The 20,844-nt window shown below is 45.3% G+C and overlaps 1 protein-coding gene across 1 annotated transcript in view; it reads left to right on the top strand.

Moving 5' to 3' along the window:
• The window catches only part of LOC115107093 (Krueppel-like factor 12), a 149,631-nt gene that overhangs the window by 105,273 nt on the left and 23,514 nt on the right, over nucleotides 1-20,844 (top strand). Inside the window, exon 4 of the mRNA XM_029630479.2 lies at nucleotides 11,077-11,212. Coding sequence (XP_029486339.1) covers nucleotides 11,077-11,212 — 136 coding nt within the window. The remainder of the gene's footprint in view (nucleotides 1-11,076; nucleotides 11,213-20,844) is intronic.

Below are 20,844 nucleotides of genomic sequence, written 5' to 3'. Positions count from 1 at the left end.
ACCTACAAGAACGGGCCACCGCCTTGATGTTAGTTGAGAACGACAGGGTGTTGTCCAGGATCACGCCAAGGTTCTTAGCGCTCTGGGAGGAGGACACAATGGAGTTGTCAACCGTGATGGCGAGATCATGGAATGGGCAGTCCTTCCCGGGAGGAAGAGCAGCTCCGTCTTGCCGAGGTTCAGCTTGAGGTGGTGATCCGTCATCCACACTGATATGTCTGCCAGACATGCAGAGATGCGATTCGCCACCTGGTCATCAGAAGGGGGAAAGGAGAAGATTAATTGTGTGTCATCTGCATAGCAATGATAGGAGAGACCATGTGAGGTTATGACAGAGCCAAGTGACTTGGTGTATAGCGAGAATAGGAGAGGGCCTAGAACAGAGCCCTGGGGGACGCCAGTGGTGAGAGCGCGTGGTGAGGAGACAGATTCTCGCCACGCCACCTGGTAGGAGCGACCTGTCAGGTAGGACGCAATCCAAGCGTGGGCCGCGCCGGAGATGCCCAACTCGGAGAGGGTGGAGAGGAGGATCTGATGGTTCACAGTATCGAAGGCAGCCGATAGGTCTAGAAGGATGAGAGCAGAGGAGAGAGAGTTAGCTTTAGCAGTGCGGAGGGCCTCCGTGATACAGAGAAGAGCAGTCTCAGTTGAATGACTAGTCTTGAAACCTGACTGATTTGGATCAAGAAGGTCATTCTGAGAGAGATAGCGGGAGAGCTGGCCAAGGACGGCACGTTCAAGAGTTTTGGAGAGAAAAGAAAGAAGGGATACTGGTCTGTAGTTGTTGACATCGGAGGGATCGAGTGTAGGTTTTTTCAGAAGGGGTGCAACTCTCGCTCTCTTGAAGACAGAAGGGACGTAGCCAGCGGTCAGGGATGAGTTGATGAGCGAGGTGAGGTAAGGGAGAAGGTCTCCGGAAATGGTCTGGAGAAGAGAGGAGGGAATAGGGTCAAGCGGGCAGGTTGTTGGGCGGCCGGCCGTCACAAGACGCGAGATTTCATCTGGAGAGAGAGGGGAGAAAGAGGTCAGAGCACAGGGTAGGGCAGTGTGAGCAGAACCAGCGGTGTCGTTTGACTTAGCAAACGAGGATCGGATGTCGTCGACCTTCTTTTCAAAATGGTTGACGAAGTCATCTGCAGAGAGGGAGGAGGGGGGGAGGAGGATTCAGGAGGGAGGAGAAGGTGGCAAAGAGCTTCCTAGGGTTAGAGGCAGATGCTTGGAATTTAGAGTGGTAGAAAGTGGCTTTAGCAGCAGAGACAGAAGAGGAAAATGTAGAGAGGAGGGAGTGAAAGGATGCCAGGTCCGCAGGGGAGGCGAGTTTTCCTCCATTTCCGCTCGGCTGCCCGGAGCCCTGTTCTGTGAGCTCGCAATGAGTCGTCGAGCCACGGAGCAGGAGGGGAGGACCGAGCCGGCCTGGAGGATAGGGGACATATAGAATCAAGGGATGCAGAAAGGGAGGAGAGGAGGGTTGAGGAGGCAGAATCAGGAGATAGGTTGGAGAAGGTTTGAGCAGAGGGAAGAGATGATAGGATGGAAGAGGAGAGAGTAGCGGGGGAGAGAGAGCGAAGATTGGGACGGCGCGATACCATCCGAGTAGGGGCAGTGTGGGAAGTGTTGGATGAGAGCAAGAGGGAAAAGGATACAAGGTAGTGGTCGGAGACTTGGAGGGGAGTTGCAGTGAGGTTAGTGGAAGAACAGCATCTAGTAAAGATGAGGTCGAGCGTATTGCCTGCCTTGTGAGTAGAGGGGGAAGGTGAGAGGGTGAGGTCAAAAGAGGAGAGGAGTGGAAAGAAGGAGGCAGAGAGGAATGAGTCAAAGGTAGACGTGGGGAGGTTAAAGTCGCCCAGAACTGTGAGAGGTGAGCCGTCCTCAGGAAAGGAGCTTATCAAGGCATCAAGCTCATTGATGAACTCTCCGAGGGAACCTGGAGGGCGATAAATGATAAGGATGTTAAGCTTGAAAGGGCTGGTAACTGTGACAGCATGGAATTCAAAGGAGGCGATAGACAGATGGGTAAGGGGAGAAAGAGAGAATGACCACTTGGGAGAGATGAGGATCCCGGTGCCACCACCCCGCTGACCAGAAGCTCTCGGGGTGTGCGAGAACACGTGGGCGGACGAAGAGAGAGCAGTAGGAGTAGCAGTGTTATCTGTGGTGATCCATGTTTCCGTCAGTGCCAAGAAGTCGAGGGACTGGAGGGAGGCATAGGCTGAGATGAACTCTGCCTTGTTGGCCGCAGATCGGCAGTTCCAGAGGCTACCGGAGACCTGGAACTCCACGTGGGTCGTGCGCGCTGGGACCACCAGATTAGAGTGGCCGCGGCCACGCGGTGTGGAGCGTTTGTATGGTCTGTGCAGAGAGGAGAGAACAGGGATAGACAGACACATAGTTGACAGGCTACAGAAGAGGCTACGCTAATGCAAAGGAGATTGAATGACAAGTGGACTACACGTCTCGAATGTTCAGAAAGTTAAGCTTACGTAGCAGGAATCTTATTGACTAAAATAATTCAAATGATACAGTACTGCTGAAGTAGGCTAGCTGGCAGTGGCTGCGTTGTTGTTGTTCTATCTCTCTATAGTGCTGTTTCTTGTATTATGGTCTCTTGTTTCTTTAGAGGTTTCACTTTGTTGTCCTTTTTCTTTTCCTTTTTCTTCTGTCCTTATTTTGTCTTCCTTTCTTCTGTTAACTAGATATTTTTTGTTGTTATTATTTGTAAGCTAGCTAGCTTCTTCCAGGAGAGTCCCTAGCAACTGCTTAGCAACTGCTTAGCAACAAGTAAACAATTCAGCTAGCAATTCAGCTAGCTAAGATAACTGTACAATTTTATGAAAAATAGTTACTTCTTCAAAAGCCTGTCTAATAGCACGGAAATTGTTATTGAGGGCTTCCACCATTTTAAAGTAAACTGGGTGTAATTCCTATGGGTTGGGACAGAAAGGAAGAGGTGAAGTGAGAGGACTTACTCCATTCTAAATCTGTCTGTGAGAGAGAAGCCCTTTTTTGTATGGAGGTCTATGAGACAGTATGGAATTACACAAGGCTTATTTGATTGAATATAAGTTTAGTAATATATAGGGCTGTTACAAATGTACTTATATAAGTGGATGCGCGTGGCATTCCGGCAACTTTGAGAAAAACAACTTTGTTTGCCTGTTATGCACACACACCTTCTCATTGGCTAGAATGGTCCCACCTAACCTCACTTGCCTTCACTCATTGAGGACATGTATTTCCATTGTTAGAACATCATCCAGCCTGCAGTGGTGGGAAAACAGCTCCTTTCCTGCAATTTTACACATTTTGCCATGGGGCAAAGAGAAAGTATTGCCATTTTAAAGCAGATTTCCTGAAAACCTACACATTTTGCCATGGGGCAGAGAGAAAAATATGCAATTTTATAGCTCATCTCATGCAATTCTACACATCTTGCCATGAGGCTGAAAGAAAATTTCTGATTTTTAAAGCTAATTTAAGCTAAAATATAGAATATAGATAATGCCACTGGATTATAAACTGTCTTGATAGCTAAATGAAATAGGCAATAGCATGGTGCATATAGCCATAGAAGCACAGTGACATATGCCTCAATGCAGTCATATTCGTGACATATTGTGGGTGTGGCTTTCAGTTAGTTATTTTTGGCACCCATCTCATGAGACTGAATGTCATTCCAGTTCATCTGTTATGTTATATTTCTAGTGATGGGCAGCTCGGCTCTTTTACATTTAGCCAGCTTTTTTGGCTGCCAATCGGCTCTTTAAAAAATATATGTTTTGTGTTTTTTCAAGTCAAACAGTTTGCGATATTTTGTCTATGATTGGTGTTAAAACAATTCTAATTAAATTATTAAATTAAATCGTACTCTATCTTAACCACAATGTATTTCAAAATGCATTGGTTTATGAAAAAGAATGCTATTAAACATTTGCATTTAAAGTATAACTTATTAATATATATTAACAAAGTGCTTAAACGAATACAGTCTGAATAGCATAATAGAATATTGCACCATAAAGAAAAATAAATATCAATGTGCAAAACTGCAGCATCCCACTTAAAACATTAAACTGGCCCTTCCTTTCTCTCTTCTTTATTGCTATGTTATAACCAGTAGCACACAGCAATGCTGACCATATTTTGTTTTATGAAACATTTGCATTCAGAAATGCAAGCTGCCTCACGAGGTGCTGACGCAGTTTATTTTCTCAGTAATTATTTGTCCCGTTTTCGAGAAGACCCTCAGAGGGAACGGATGCGGCCACTGCAGTCTCCCTGTCATGACTTTGTCTACCCACGGCTTACTAGAGTCCTTGTTCTTCCACCAGCTCAGAGGATCTGCAGATCTTTCAGAACCAATGTGTGTGCGCTTGAGCATTTAGGCCTATATTATTATATATTTTTTTTCATTCTTTGAAATAGTTAATTATATTTTTTTATATTTTTTTATTTTATTTAACCAGGCAAGTCAGTTAAGAACAAATTCTTATTTTCAATGACAGCCTAGGAACAGTGGGTTAACTGCCTGTTCAGGGGCAGAATGACAGATTTGTACCTTGTCAGCTCAGGGGTTTGAACTTTAACCTTCCGGTTACTAGTCCAACGCTCTAACCACTAGGCTACCCTGCCGCCCCGTAAATCTTTTGAAATATTCATATCTTCTTTTTTAAATAGATTTGGCTCTTCTGATATGCGAGCCGGCTGCCAACGTTCACCTACAAGTGCCGGCTCTTAGAGCATCACTATATATTTAATATAATCTGACTAACCCAGTCCACTGCTTGCTATGAATTCTATTCAATGGTGTTTGCATGTTTAGGTAAAAAGTCAAATAATGCCTGTTCAGAACACTGACAAGTAATACAAATGTAGATTCATGATTGTTCGAGGTCTTCTTTTTCAAATTGGGTGCTATGCTTTGTAAATGGCTTGAACACCGCCATCTAGTCAGGACTCCAGCACTGCAGGTGGCTGGAAATAACCATCATAAGCTTTAACCTTTTTTTAAACTCAAAAGAAGAAGAAAATGGACTACTTTAAAATGGAGAATAGCACTGTCAATGCTGTCACAGACACCATAATATCACAGATACAATGATGAGACCTCTTTCCATCTCTATAATACGCACACATATCGCAGGAGGTTGATGGCACCTTAATTGGGGAAGATGGCCATATGGTAATAACAGGAGCGGTAAGGTATCAACAACATAAATCAATGACACTGGGCCAATTGTGTGCTGTCCTATGGGACTACTGATAATGGCTAGTTGTGATACAGTCCAGGATCAAACCAGGGTCTGTAGTAACGTCTCTAGTACTGAGATGCAGTGCCTTTGACTACTGCGCCACTCAGGAGCCCTGTTTGATGCCATTCCATTCGCTCAGTTCCAGCAATTATTATGAGCCGTCCACCCATGAGCAGCCTCCACTGACACAAACACACACACACACACACACACACACACACACACACACACACACACACACACACACACACACACACACACACACACACACACACACACACTTGATGAGTATCATTATCAAGACATGCCCCACCCACCGCTCAGAGAAAACAACAATGCCAAAATACACTGCACCACCCAGCTTCTTATCTACAGGGCGAGGGCGATAGTGGCTGATTAGGTGTGTGCGTGTGTGTGTCTGCACATGTGTGTTTATGGGTGTCTCTGGGGTGGGCCCATCCTCACTGTAGACCGAACAAGAACTTCCTGTCAGGAGCTGTCAAACAGACAACTGGCCTGAGGGCAAGACAGCCTGTAGCATGGCATGAGCATTGTCGCTTGGGTTGAACGAAGTCCATAAATATGTAATTCTTTGTGCAATTCATATCTATAGGCTACATTGAGGTTTTTCTTTCATTATTTGTAACTGGCGTTAGTGCGTAGCCTAAGCTTTAGGGCCTGATCCACTGAGGCAAAAAGGACAATGTCGGAGTTGAATTCAAAAAGCAAAAAGTTGTAAAATGGAGAGTTGAAAATAAGTAGAAGGGCCAGAGCAGTAGTCTAATAACTGGAAAAGGATGAGGATGTTATGTGTGATGACTATGAAGCACTATACAATTTCCACATTCACAAGACAGGGACTTCAAAATGTCACTTCATGGGAACTGTTCTGTTCAGATGGGTTACATGGAATACTAGCCTAACTGAACACTAACTGTAGTTCTATAACCTTTCACATAGCCTGATATAATACTAACTCCTGCAGAATTAAGCATTTCTTGCAGTAAAATGATACACCATATTTTGACTCGGGAACAGGACTGGAGAAATAGGATATATTTATTTGAGCATCTTGAGAGAATGAATGTGTGGTTAAGGACCGTCTATAAAAAGCGCCATCTTTATCAAAATCATGAAAGCAGATTTGATTTATGACATAAGTGTTTATTTTGTTTCTTGGTCACAGATACTTAAACAAAGTAGGGGTGTGGATCAGAAAACCAGTCAGTATCTGGTGTGACCACCATTTGCCTCATGCAGCACGACACATCTCCATTGCATAGTGTTGATCAGGCTGTTGATTGTGTCCTGAGGAATATTGTCCCACTCTGCTTTAATGGCTGTGCGAATTTGCTGGATATTGGCGGGAACTGGAGCAAGCTGTCGTACATGTCGATCCAGGGCACCCCAAACATGCTCAATGTCAGCTTCCAGGAATTGTGTACAGATCCTTGCAACATGGGGCCATTCATTATCATGCTGATGAATGGCACAGCAATGGGCCTCAGGATCTCATCACGGTATCTCTGCATTCAAATTGCTATCGATAAAATGTAATTGTGTTCAATGTCTGTAGCTTATGTCTGCACATACCATAACCTCACCACCACATTGGGACACTCTGTTCACAATGCTAACATCAGAAAACTGCACGCTCACATGACACCAAACACGCTATCTACCCGGTACAGTTGAAACTGGAATTTATCTGTGAAGAGAACACTTTTCCAGCGTGCCAGCGGCCATCGAAGGTGAGCATTTACCTACGGAAGTTGGTTATAATGCCAAACTGCAGTCAGGTCAAGACCCTGGTGAGGACGACGAGCACGCAGATAAGCTTCCCTGAGATAGTTTGACAGTTTGTGTAGAAATGTTTTTGTTGTACAAATCCACAGTTTCATCAGCTCTCCAGGTGGCTGGTCTCAGACGATAGAGAAATTAAAATTTAATTCTTGGCTCTGGTGGACATTCCTGCAGTCAGCATTCCATTTGCACGCTCCCTCAACTTGAGACATCTGTGGCATTGTGTTGTGTGACAAAACTGTACATTTTAGAGTGGCCTTTTATTGGCCCCAGCACAACATGCACCTGGATAATGATCATGCTGTTTAATCAGCTTCTTGAAATGCCACACCTGTCAGGTCGATGGATTATCTTGGAAAAGGAGAATGCTCAATAACAGGGATGTAAACAACTGTGCACAGAATGTTAGAGAAATATGTTTTTAGGGCATAAAACAAATTCCGGGATCTTTTATTTCAGGTCATGAAAAATGGGACAAACACTTTACATATTGTTTTTATATTTTGTTCAGGTGACTAACAAATAGCCTACTTAAATGTCTGAATTTATAAACAGAAACACAGGCCTAAAAAGGTCTGTGTCACGCCCTGACCTTAGAGAGATGTTTTATTTCTCTATTTGGTTAGGTCAGGGTGTGATATGGGGTGGGCATTCTATGTTTTGTATTCTATGTTCTTTATTTCGATGATTTATATTTCTGTTTGGCAGGGTATGGTTCTCAATCAGGGACAGCTGTCTATCGTTGTCTCTGATTGGGAATCATACTTAGGCAGCCCTTTTTCCCACCTGTGATTGTGGGTAGTTGACTTTTGACAGTGGCACTATAGCCCTGTAAGCTTCTCGGTTGTTTGTTGTTTTGTTGGTGACATTTTAAATATAAAGGAAAATGTACGCTCACCATGCTGCACTTTGGTCCACTTCTTTTGACGGCAGTGACAGCCTGTCAATAAAACATTCCGCCCGCCATCTCTGACTGTAAAGCACATTTTCTATATTTGCGGGTTAGGGTCAGGTTCGGGCCTCAGATTTTCACTATATTACATATAGTTGGGTGGTTACGGATGGGTTAATAACAACTGCGGGCAGCTGCGGGTGAACAAACAGCTGACCAGCGCATAGCTAACACACACACACACACACACACACGGACATAAGCACGGAAATATGCATGAACACAGACATACACACACACATAGGGGTTCACACAGTGTCTACCCTACAGGATGTACTGGGTATTTTCAGAATCTATTGTGGTCAGCAGACAGGGTGGAGGGCAAGAGGGCTGCAGCTTTGATTGCTGTTAGATGCAGTATTCACACTCTGAAAAACATTCATCACATTTTCTATGAGTGTAGTGATGTGGCATTCAGCTAGCTGACATTTAATGTATTGAATATGAGTATGAATGAAATTTAAAGAAAGTACAGTGGATTCTGATATTATTGACACCCTTGAAAAAGATGAGCAATAATGACTGAATAAAAAAATACAATTCAAAAACTGTGGTGTATTGTATTGTATGCTTAAAAAAATGGGACATTTATATTATTTTACACTAATACAATTGCCCAGAAAAGGAGATTTTGTTTTTTTCCTAAAGGTATGGGTACAAAATTATTGACACCCCTAAAGATTCTTATAAATAAAGTGGTCAAAAGTTTAGTATTTGGTCCCATATTCCTAGACTCTATAAACTTGTTGGATGCCTTTGCAGTTGATTTTGGTTGTGTTTTTTTTATGGAACCAAAGTCAATTATTGGTAAATAATCCAATCAATTCAGATTGTATTTGTCACATGCGCCGGATACAACAGGTGTTACAGTGAAATGCTTACTTACAAGCCCTTAACCAACAATGCCGTCTCAAGAAAATACAAATAATTAAAGAGCAGCAGTAAAATAACAATAGCGAAGCTATATACCAGTACAGAGTCAATCTGCGGCGGCAACCCGTGTCGAGGTAATTGAGGTAATATACATGTAGATGGAGTTATTTAAGTGACTATGCATAGATGATAACAGAGAATAGCAGCAGCGTAGAAGAGGGGGGTGGGGCAATGCAAATAGTCTTGGTAGCAATTTGATTAGATATTCAGGGGTCTTATGGCTTGGGGGTAGAAGTTGTTTAGAAGCCTCTTGGATCTAGACTTGGCGTTCCCGGTAACGCTTGCCGTGCGGTAACAGAGACAACAGTCTATGACTAGGGTGGCTGGAGTCTTGACAATTTTTAGGGTCTTCCCCTGACACGGCCTGGTATAGAGGTCCTGGATGGCAGGAAGCTTGGCCCCGGTGATGTACTGGGCTGTACACACTATCCTCTGTAGTGCCTTGCGGTCGGAGGCCGAGCAGTTGCCATACCAGGCAGTGATGCAACCCGTCAGGATGCTCCTGATGGTGCAGCTGTAAAACCTTTTGAGGATCTGAGGACCAGATGCCAAATCTTTTCATTCTCCTGAGGGGAAATACATTTTGTCATGCCCTCTTCATGACTGTCTTGGTGTGCTTGGACCATGTTCGTTTGTTGATGATGTGGACGCCAAGGAACAAGAAGCTCTCAACCTGCTCCACTACAGTCCCGTCGATGAGAATGGCGGTGTTCTCGGCCCTCCTTTTCCTGTAGTCCACAATCATCTCCTTTGTCTTGATCACGTTGAGGGAAAAGTAGTTACCCTGGCACCACACGGTCAGGTCTCTGACCTCCTCCCTATAGGCTGTCTCATTGTTGTAGGTGATCAAGCCAACCACTGTTGCGTCGTTGTCAAAATTAATAATGGTGTTGGAGTCGTGCCTGGCTGTGCAGTGATGAGTGAACAGGGAGTACAGGAGAGGACTGAGCAGGCACATTTTAGGGGCCCCTGTGTTGAGGATCAATGTGACGGATGTGTTGTTACCTACCCTTACCACCTGTGGTGGCCAGTCAGAAGTCCAGATTCCATTTGCAGAGGGAGGAGTTTAGTCCCAGGGTCCTTAGCTTATTGATGAGCTTTGAGGCCACTATGGTGTTGAACTCTGAGCTGTAGTCAATGAATGGCATTCTCACATAGGTGTTCCTTTTGTCCAGGTGTGAAAGGGCATGTGTCATTTCGGAGTCACTTTTATTGTAAATAAGAATAAAATATTTTCTAAACACTTCTAAATTATTGTGGATGCTACCATGATTACGGATAATCCTGAATGAATCGTGAATAATGATGAGTGAGAAAGTTACAGAGATCATACCCCAAAGACATTCTAACCTCTCACCAGAATCAGTAACAGAGGATCTTTGATCACTTTTACCCTTAACTTTTCAAGATAAAAACATATTACTTGTTAAACACAATCTCTTTCTCTGAGCAATTGTATTATAAAATAATATAACTTCCCAATTTCTTTGAGCATACAATATAGAACATTATTTTAATTATTTTACAGTCATTATTGCTCATTTTTATCAAGGGTGTCAATCATTTCAACCCCACTTTATGTCATATCAATAAGACTAGGACTGAGACATTGGTCTCAGACAGGTTTGGTGGTTTGAGGAACTTGGTAAAAAATGGCTACAGCTGATGAGAAGCACCAGTATTCTGTGAAGCCATATTATTTAAATAATACCAAAATAGCAACATTAGGGGAATTTTTTATTTTATTCTCCCAGTGACTGGAAACCATGTACAGTAAGAACAAATTCTAATACAGAGAACAAAGATATTCTGTCTGATATGTTGGACTGTTATTAGATAATGTACATACTGTAGAATCATATGATATTTAGCATGATTTTCTTTTTTAAGGAGTGGTTGTTGATATACAAAAATTGTATCATGAAGCTTTTTGGCTTGCATGGTGTATTGGCTTGTCTGGATGGTACAGTATATAATGTAATATGGGACTTCTGTCTTTGTCTTCTGTGTTTGTGTCTAATGGCAGCACACATAAACCTTATCATATGTCTATTTCATGTAACCTTACAACAGTATCACATGTTACAGTATAGAATGTAGAATATGGGACAAACTCTTCTCTGTCTGTCTCTATGGCAGCATACACAGACCACAACAGCTTGTCGCCGCGGCACATCAAGAGTGACAGTGACGATGATGACCTGCCCAATGTCACCCTGGACAGTGTCATCGAGACCGGATCTACCGCTCTGTCTATAGCACGCGCCGTACAGGAGTAAGTACTAGTGTGTGTGTTGTGTGTTCTCTGTGTGTGCGCGTTTGTTTTGTGTGTCCTGTGTGTGTGTGCGTTTGTGTGTGTGTGTGTTTAAGTATTATGTATCCTTCTGTATAGCCTTATACCACCCTATTAATGTTTCTAGTCCATCTGCGTATAATAAGATGAGTCAGGGCTTCCCCATCCATCCTAGCCCAGTCTTATAATCAGAATCAGGGTTTCAGTATGCTCTCCTCACCCCTAAACCTAGAAACCTCCAGACCCAGAACTCATACTTTAACCACCAGACTCAGCACATCCTACACACACACACACACACACACACACACACACACACACACACACACACACACACACACACACACACACACACACACACACACACACACACACACACAAAAACAAACAAACAAACATTCCCTCACTTGGAATGCATCCCAAACAGAGTATGTGAGCGGAGTGGAGCTGGAGCGGAAAGAGGGAGCAGGGTGTGCCTAATTTGAATGGAGCAAGGAGCGACATTCCCAAAGGCTGGATTGTCGGCCTTCTCCCTCACTCCAATTTCGCTCCAGTAGCGCTCACTACATGAGCTCAGGGCATGCCCAGACCAGCATGCATTTGTAGCCTAGGTGGGTAGATAGCTCGGTGTGTTATTGTAGCAAAGTATTTATAAACAAAAAATCTGATCTCTTAAAAGTTTCATTCATTTTTGTTCCATTATCATTTAGTCCATATTTGATTTTGGCCTAAATGATAATAGGCCTGGCATAGTCCCACTTTCAAGGAGCTTTTGTTTAGCATCCCCAGTGGCTCTGCAAGCGCAGAGAGGATGGCCTGCTCCGGGCACCATATCATGAGCCTGAAGCAACAGACTAGCCAAACTTGTGTTTCTAAAAATGAATTCAAAGGCACTGTAGACTGAGCATAATGAGGCATTTTTCATTTAATTTATATTTAATTCTATATTTAATTTAAGTCACAGCCTGTACTGGCAATTTATAGAATGTAATGATTTAATACAACAGAATGTTGTTTAAGCGCTGAGAGCTTTTATGTCCCTACCATCCTATTTTGTGGCACTTGCAAATCCTTCACAATGTATTTCTTTGTAGGCCTTGAAAAATCCATATAACATAGCCTAAATAATTAATTCTCGTTCCTTATTAGGCTCCCTGTCTGTCTCCTGACCTATTTAGTGTTTATACCCTGTTTAGTATGACATGTAGCCTAGTTCATTCAATAGATAGAGGATTCCTGATATCTCCAGGAGTGATAAGTATAATTTTTTTTGTCTTTATCTGTTGTGGTCTAAAACTGTTGCTGCCTGTCTTCCCAGTGGTGTGTGACCTGCTGACCGCTCATAGTTTGCAGATAGTTGTTCACACATCAACCAGGATCAAGGGGCAGGGCGGTTGACAACTCCATTGTGTCCTCCTCCCAGAGCGCTAAGAACCTTGGCGTGATCCTGGACAACACCCTGTCGTTCTCAACTAACATCAAGGCGGTGGCCCGTTCTTGTAGGTTCATGCTCTACAACATCCGCAGAGTACGACCCTGCCTCACACAGGAAGCAGCGCAGGTCCTAATCCAGGCACTTGTCATCTCCCGTCTGGATTACTGCAACTCGCTGTTGGCTGGGCTCCCTGCCTGTGCCATTAAACCCCTACAACTCATCCAGAACGCCGCAGCCCGTCTGGTGTTCAACCTTCCCAAGTTCTCTCACGTCACCCCGCTCCTCCGCTCTCTCCACTGGCTTCCAGTTGAAGCTCGCATCCGCTACAAGACCATGGTGCTTGCCTACGGAGCTGTGAGGGAACGGCACCTCAGTACCTCCAGGCTCTGATCAGGCCCTACACCCAAACAAGGGCACTGCGTTCATCCACCTCTGGCCTGCTCGCCTCCCTACCACTGAGGAAGTACAGTTCCCGCGCAGCCCAGTCAAAACTGTTCGCTGCTCTGGCCCCCCAATGGTGGAACAAACTCCCTCACGACGCCAGGACAGCGGAGTCAATCACCACCTTCCGGAGACACCTGAAACCCCACCTCTTTCAGGAATACCTAGGATAGGATAAAGTAATCCTTCTCACCCCCCCCTTAAAAGATTTAGATGCACTATTGTAAAGTGGCTGTTCCACTGGATGTCTTAAGGTGAACGCACCAATTTGTATGTCGCTCTGGATAAGAGCGTCTGCTAAATGACTTAAATGTAATGTAAATGTAAGGGCAATATGTGACTTGTTTTGGTAATCAGTGGCTGTATTGGGGGGGGGGGTGATTTTACCTCTCCTAGGCAATCAGCAATTAGTACAGAGGTGTGCTCTCCACCTCTGCTAGGCAATTAGCAATTATTGTTAGTTCTTCAGTCTCCCCTGGTTTCTCAGCAGCAGCTATAAGCAGCGGTCATGTCAGCGGCGGTTTTGTCGCAAGATTAAGACCATCGCTGAAACAAAGACGGTTCTGCCTGTCACACCTGCTCCCACTCTCCCTCTGGCACACCTGCTCCCACTCTCCCTCTCTGGCACACCTGCTCCCACTCTCCCTCTCTGGTGCTCAAGGGCGCCAGGCTGCCTTACGCACACCTGTCATCATCATTATGTGCATCAGCGCTCATTGGACTCACCTGGACTCCTTCACATTTTGATTGCCTTCCCTATATCTGTCTGCTTCCTCTGTTTCATCCCCGTGTCAGCATTAATGACGTTATGTTTTCATGTCCAGGCGCTGTCCTGTTCCATGTCCGTTGTTAAGTAAATGTTCACTCCCTGTACTTGCATCTCGTCTACCAGCGTCGATCCTTCCAGAATGCTGACACCATTAAAGGAAGCATCAGGGAGTAAGGTTCATCAGGGAGTAAGGTTTTTTTGTTTTGGTTGGTGATGTCGGGTCCGGGTGCCGTCATCGATGGAACCGGAGCTGCCTCAGCTAGTTCATCAGGCTCGAAAGTTCTTCTTGGCAGACGCCCACCCCACGTCATGCTTCAGCTGACTCATCAGGCTCCCAGGCCTCAGCCGGTTCTTCAGGCTCCCACACCTCAGCCGGTTCGTCAGGCTCCCAGGCCTCAGCCGGTTCGTCAGGTTTTCACGCCTCAGCCCAATCATCAGGCTCCCACGCCTCTGCCGGCTCGTCGGGCTTCTTCGCCCCTGCCGGATTGTCCAGCGCTCATGCCTCGGCCGGCCCGTCAGGCTAGAGGGGAGGGACCCTAGAGGGGGGGGGGGGGGGTACTGTCACGCCTGCTCCCTCTCTCCCTCTCTGGCGCTTGAAGGTGCCAGGTTGCCTTTCATTACGCACATCAGTGCTCATTGGAATCACCTGAACGCCTTCACGCTTTGAATGCCTTCACTACATCTCTGTTTCCTCTGTTTCATTCCCGTGTCAGCATTAATGTTATGTTTTCATATCCAGACCCTGTCCTGTCCTGTCCTGTTCCATGTCCATTGTTAATGACATTTTCACTCCCTGTACTTGCTTCTCATCTCCCAGCATCAATCCTTACACTGCCGAGTTGTTCTGCTGAGTTGTTCAAGGAAGGAAAGAGAGGGAGGCTCCACACCACTCTCACTTGAGTATCTTACCTAGTTATTTACAGATTCTCATTTTGCTCTTTGTAGCTTCGTCAACTATGTGTGTGTTTTCTATACCTGATCGCACCTCTCCCTTTAGGCTTTACAGATGCTCCCCACCCTTTTGTGCCACCCTTATAATTTAGTGTACCCAGCTCGCGCAACCCCCGTGGAATTCTCAGTCTCTGGCAGCGTTTGGAACTGACAATCTGCTGTCAAGAACGTTGAGTTGTGAGGGTTCTCGTCCTCCTCTTCTGAGGAGGAGTAGCAAGAAGGATCGGAGGACCAATGCGCAGCGTGTTAAGTGTCCATAATGTTTTTTAATAAAGACAATAGAACATTCGAACAAAACAGACAGTACCCCCCTCCCAAAGGTGCGGACTCCGGCCGCAAAACATGAACCTATAGGGGAGGGTCTGGGTGGGTGTCTGTCCGCGGTGGCGGCTCTGGTGAGGGACATGGACCCCACTCCACCATAGTCTTTCCTCCTCCTCCTTAACCGCTTCCGTGGCCTCTTAAGAGCCTCGGACTGGGGACCCTAGCCACGGTCCCGAATGGATGGGAGATTTCGGCTGCGCCGGAGTGAAGGACGGCTCCGGCAGCTCCTGGCTGACTGACGGCTCCGGCAGCTCCTGGCTGACTGACGGCTCTGGCAGCTCCTGGCTGACTGACGGCTCCGGAAGGTCCTGGCTGACTGACGGCTCCGGCAGCTCAGGACAGACTGGCGGCTCTGGCAGCCCAGGACAGACGGGAGACTCTGGCAGCTCAGGACAGACGGGAGACTCTGGCAGCTCAGGACAGACGGGAGAATCTGGCAGCTCAGTACAGACGGGAGAATCTGGCAGCTCAGTACAGACGGGAGACTCCGGCAGCTCAGGACAGACGGGAGACTCTAGCAGCTCCGGGCAGGAGGAAAGCTCTGGCAGCGCTGGACAGGCGGGAGCACCTGTAGGGAGAAGACGGAGAGACAGCCTGGTGCGGGGGGCTGCCACCGGAGGTGGCACCGGATAGACCGGACCATGAAGACGCACTGGAGCTCTTGAGCACCGAGCCTGCCCAACCCTACCTGGCTGAAAGCTCCCTGTAGCCAGGCCAGTGCGGCGAGGTGAAATAGCCCGCACTGGGCTGTCCTGGCAAACCGGGGACACCATGCGTAGGGCTGGTGCCATGTACACCGGCCCGAGGAGACGCACTGGAGACCAGATGTGCTGAGCCTCCTTCATGGCACCTGGCTCGCTGCCCACTCTAGCCCGGCCGATACGAGGCGCTGCAATGTACCGCACCGGGCTATGCACGCGCACCGGGGACACCGTGCGCTCCACCGTGCGCTCCACTGCATAACACGGTGCCTGCCTGGTCCCTCTCGCTCTCCGGTAAGCATAGAAAGTTGGCGCAGGTCTCCTACCTGACTTCGCAACGCTCCCCGTGTTCACCCCCCAATACATTTTTGGGGCTGCCTCTCGGGCTTCCAGCCGCGCTGCCGTGCTGCCTCCTCATACCGCCGCCTCTCCGCTTTCGCTACCTCTAGCTCTGCCTTGGGGCGGCGATATTCCCCAGCCTGAGCCCAGGGTCCTTTGCTGTCCAGTTCTCCAGGTATCGCTGCCTCTCGTCACCACGCTGCTTGGTCCTTTGGTGGTGGGTGCTTCTGTAAGGGTTCTCGTCCTCCTCTTCTGAGGAGGAGTAGCGAGAAGGATCGGAGGACCAATGCGCAGCGTGGTAAGTGTCCATAATGTGGTTTAATAAAGACAATAGAACATTCGAACAAAACAACAAACGGTGACGTGAATATACAAAACCGAAAACAGTACCGCGTGGACCAAACACTCTCACGGAAAACAAACACCCACAACCCAAAAGTGAAACCCAGGCTACCTAAGTATGATTCTCAATCAGGGACAACAATTGACAGCTGCCTCTGATTGAGAACCATACCAGGCCAAACACAGAAATATAAAATCATAGACCAACTAACATAGACAACCCACCCAACTCACGCCCTGACCATACTAAAACAAAAGACAAAACAAAGGAACTAAGGTCAGAACGTGACATGAGTTCATCTCAGCCTATACAGCTGTCGTGTCTTTGGCTATGCCGAATTTAAGTGATATGACATGCTATTCTATAAAATAATTTCTCCATAATTAATATTACCTGATTGAGCTAATCATGTAAATGTAATTAACTAGAGAGTCGGGGACCATTAAATAATATTTATAGAGCTGTTATCTTCCGAATAAACTCAATATCAGTCAATATTAATCATCATCTTAATTCAGTCTCATCTGAAAGTTGTAAATCTGCACAAACCCTGGCTAACAAGTTGAACCAGCAATACAAAATTGGGTTTAATTATTTATTTACTAAATACCTAACTAATCACACAGAATTACACATACACATAATTAAATCATAACTTGATTACAAATTACGTCATAAAGGAAAACGTCCCTAGCGGGCGGAACAGATATGACAGCTTGTTTCACAAAAGAAAAGGGGCTGGGTTTGAGTGAAAGAGCGGGAAGACTGAGTAACAAAGGAAGAAGCTGTACTATCGTAAATACAGTATCTTATGCATTCTAAATTACCGCCAATTTGGAAAAGGAAAATGCAATAAATATTTACTCTGAGCTACGCTTCGGTAGGTTGGTGGTCGATGGAAGGCCGTGTTGCCCAACCGAGTCCTTTGTTCTTTTGAAGAATGTCTCTGCTGGTAAATTGAAAACGTTGTAGTAACGTCGTTGTGTGGTAGACGGGCTACTGTCTGTTCCTTCCTAATGCTCGTTTGCAGCGGCTATTGCTAATTCAATGGCTAGGAGGTATCACTTCTGTAGTGAATAAGAGTTCAAAGTTCATACCATTCGCAACCAAAGCTCACACTGATGTTGGCTTCGTTCTGTAGTTATTCTGACATCGGACCGTCGTCCTCAGAACAGGAGGTTATATTGTCGTCAAGGGCTTATATAGGAAGGGAGAGGAGGGCGTGTTTGAAAAGTTTTATAGCCCATGTCCCTTCACAGGGGCGGGCCACTGATTTGAGCAGAGCCCTATCTTATGAAAACCAAAATCTCACATTTTAGAAGCTAAAATCACATTTCATCCCATCAAAAATAATTTCTTATTCAAACATTTAAATTGAACAACAATTCCATGTGAATCCGATAACTCTGATGTGTAGACTTTCCACTGTAGAGTTTATGTCATCTTATCATTGATGAGAATGTCTCAGATGACAACCGAACTGACATCATATCCGTTAATTAACCTACCAGGTAAAACCATAAACCCATAAACACGGGCACCCTCATAGATATCAACCTAACCAGCCTGCCCTCCAAATACACCTCTGTTGTTTTCAACCAATATCTCAGCGATCACTGCCTCATTGCCTGCATCCGTAATGGGTCACTGTCAAATGCTCCCAAAAACACTTCGGCGAACAGGTCTTTCTAATCGACCTGGCCCGGGTATCCTGGAAGGGTACTGACCTCAAGGATGCTTGGTTATTCTTCAAAAGTGCTTTTATCACCATCTTAAATAAGAATGCCCCAATATAAAAAATGTAAACAAAGAACAGATATAGCCCTCACACGGAACCAGCTGCGCGCGTGTGCCATCGTGCGCTATCGTGCATACATTTATTTTGCCCCCCCCACACCAAACGCGATCACGACACGCAGGTTAAAATATCAAAACAAACTCTGAACCAATGACATTCATTTGGGGACAGGTCGAAAATCATTAATGTATGTATGTATGTATGGCAATTTAGCTAGTTAGCTTGCACTTGCTAGCTAACGTTAATTTGTCCTATTTAGCTAGCTTGCTGTTGCTAGCTAATTTGTCCTGGGAAATAAACATTGAGTTGTTATTTTACCTGAAATGCACAAGCTCCTCTACTCCGACAATTAATCCACACATAAACCGTCAAACCAAATCGTTTCTAGTCATCTCTCCTCCTTCCAGGCTTTTTCATCGTTTAACTTATATGGTGATCGCATCTAAATCTAAAACTCATTGTTTTACCACAACTACCGGCAAAACAGTTCGTCTTTCAGTCACCCAACGTGGGTATAACCAATGAGGAGATGGCACGTGGGTACCTGCTTCTATATACCAATGAGGAGATGGGAGAGGCAGGACTTTCAGCGTGATCTGTGTCAGAAATAGGAATAAGTTATATTTTAGCCCTTTGTGTCTCAGACACTCGTTGGCGAGCGCGAGCAGTATGGGTGCAATAATTGAATAACATGGATTTCTAAATTTAATTTGCAACGCTCGAGCACGCGACATGTCCGGTCTGGTCAGCATGTTAGTTCACTCCAGACCTGACTGCCCTTGACCAGCACAAAAACATCCTGTGGCGATCTGCATTAGCATTGAATATCCCCCGCGATATGCAACTTTTCCAGGATGGTAGGATCCAATATACACAGGCAATTAGGGAAGCAAAAGCTAGCTTTTTCAAACAGAAATTTGCATCCTGTAGCACAAATTCCCAAAAGTTCTGGGACACTGTAAAGTCCATGGAGAATAAGAGCAACTCCTCCCAGCTGCCCACTGCACTGAGACTAGGCAACACTATCACCACCGATAAATCCACGATATTTGAGAATTTCATTGAGCATTTTTCTACAGCTGGCCATGCTTTCCACCTGGCTACCCCTATCCTGGAAAACAGCTCTGCACCCCCCACAACAACTTGCCCAAGCCTCCCCCATTTCTCCTTCACCCAAAACCGAATGGCCGATGTTCTGAATGAGCTGCAAAATCTGGACCCCTCTCTTTCTAAAATTATCCACCCCAATTGTTGCAACCTCTATTACTAGCCCATTCAACATCTCTTTCGTATTGTCTGACATCGCAAAAGATTGGAAAGATGCCGCAGTCAGCTACAGACCTATATCTATCCTGCCTTTTTAAGGTCTTCGAAAGATTAACAAACAGATCACGGAACATTTAGAATCCAACTGTACCTTCTCTATTATGCAATCTGGTTTCCAAACTGGTCATGGGTGCACCTCAGCCACGCTCAAGGTCCTAAGCGATATCATAACCGCCATCGATAAGAGACGATACTGTGCAGCTGTATTCATCAATCTGGCCAAGACTTTCGACTCTGCCAATCACTACATTCTTATCGGCAGACTCAACAGCCTTGGTTTCTGAAGTAACTGCCTCGCCTGGTTCACCATGTACTTCTCAGACAGAGTTCAGTGTGTCAAATCAGAGGTCCTGTTGTCCGGATCTCTGGCAGTCTCTATGGGGGTGCCATAGGGTTCAATTCTCGGGCAGACTCTTTACTCTGTATACATCAATGACGTCGCTCTTGCTGATGGGAATTCTCTGATCCACCTCTACGCAGATGGCAACATTCTGTATACTTCTGGCCCTTATTTGGACACTATGTTAACCTCTCTGGGGTAGGCGTCCCACATGGCCAATAGCCAGGGAAAATGCAGAGCGCCAAATTCAAAAACGTTTCTATAAAATTCTAACTTTCATTAAATTACACATGCAAGATAGCAAATTAAAGCTACACTCGTTGTGAATCCAGCCAACATGTCAGATTTCAAAAAGGCTTTTCGGCAAAAGCACAACAGTAAACAATGAGAGTAGCATATTTCAACTCTGCAGGAGCGACACAAAACACAGAAATAAAATATAAATCAAGCCTTACCTTTGACGAGCTTCTTTTGTTGGCACTCCTATATGTCCCATAAACATCACAAATGGTGCTTTTGTTCGATTAATTACGTCAATATATCCAAAATGTCCATTTATTTGGCGCGTTTGATCCAGAAAAACACTGCTTCCAACTTACGCAACGTCGCTACAAAATATCTCAAAAGTTAACTGTCAACTTTGCCAAAACATTTCAAACTACTTTTGTAATACAACTTTAGGTATTTCTAAATGTATATAATCGATCAAATTGAAGACGGGGTGATCTGTGTTCAATACAGGAGCAAAACAAACTGAAGCTATTTTTCTGGATACATGCCTCTATCAAAAGGTACACATGAAGTAATGTTCGTTCTGAGCTATGGTACTTCTTCATTACACAAAGGA

Source organism: Oncorhynchus nerka, linkage group LG3, assembly GCF_034236695.1.
Source record: "Oncorhynchus nerka isolate Pitt River linkage group LG3, Oner_Uvic_2.0, whole genome shotgun sequence".
Classification (NCBI taxonomy): Eukaryota; Metazoa; Chordata; class Actinopteri; order Salmoniformes; family Salmonidae; genus Oncorhynchus; species Oncorhynchus nerka.
The sequence above is the reverse complement of the archived record's forward strand: the minus strand, read 5'-3'. Positions and strand labels throughout refer to the sequence as shown.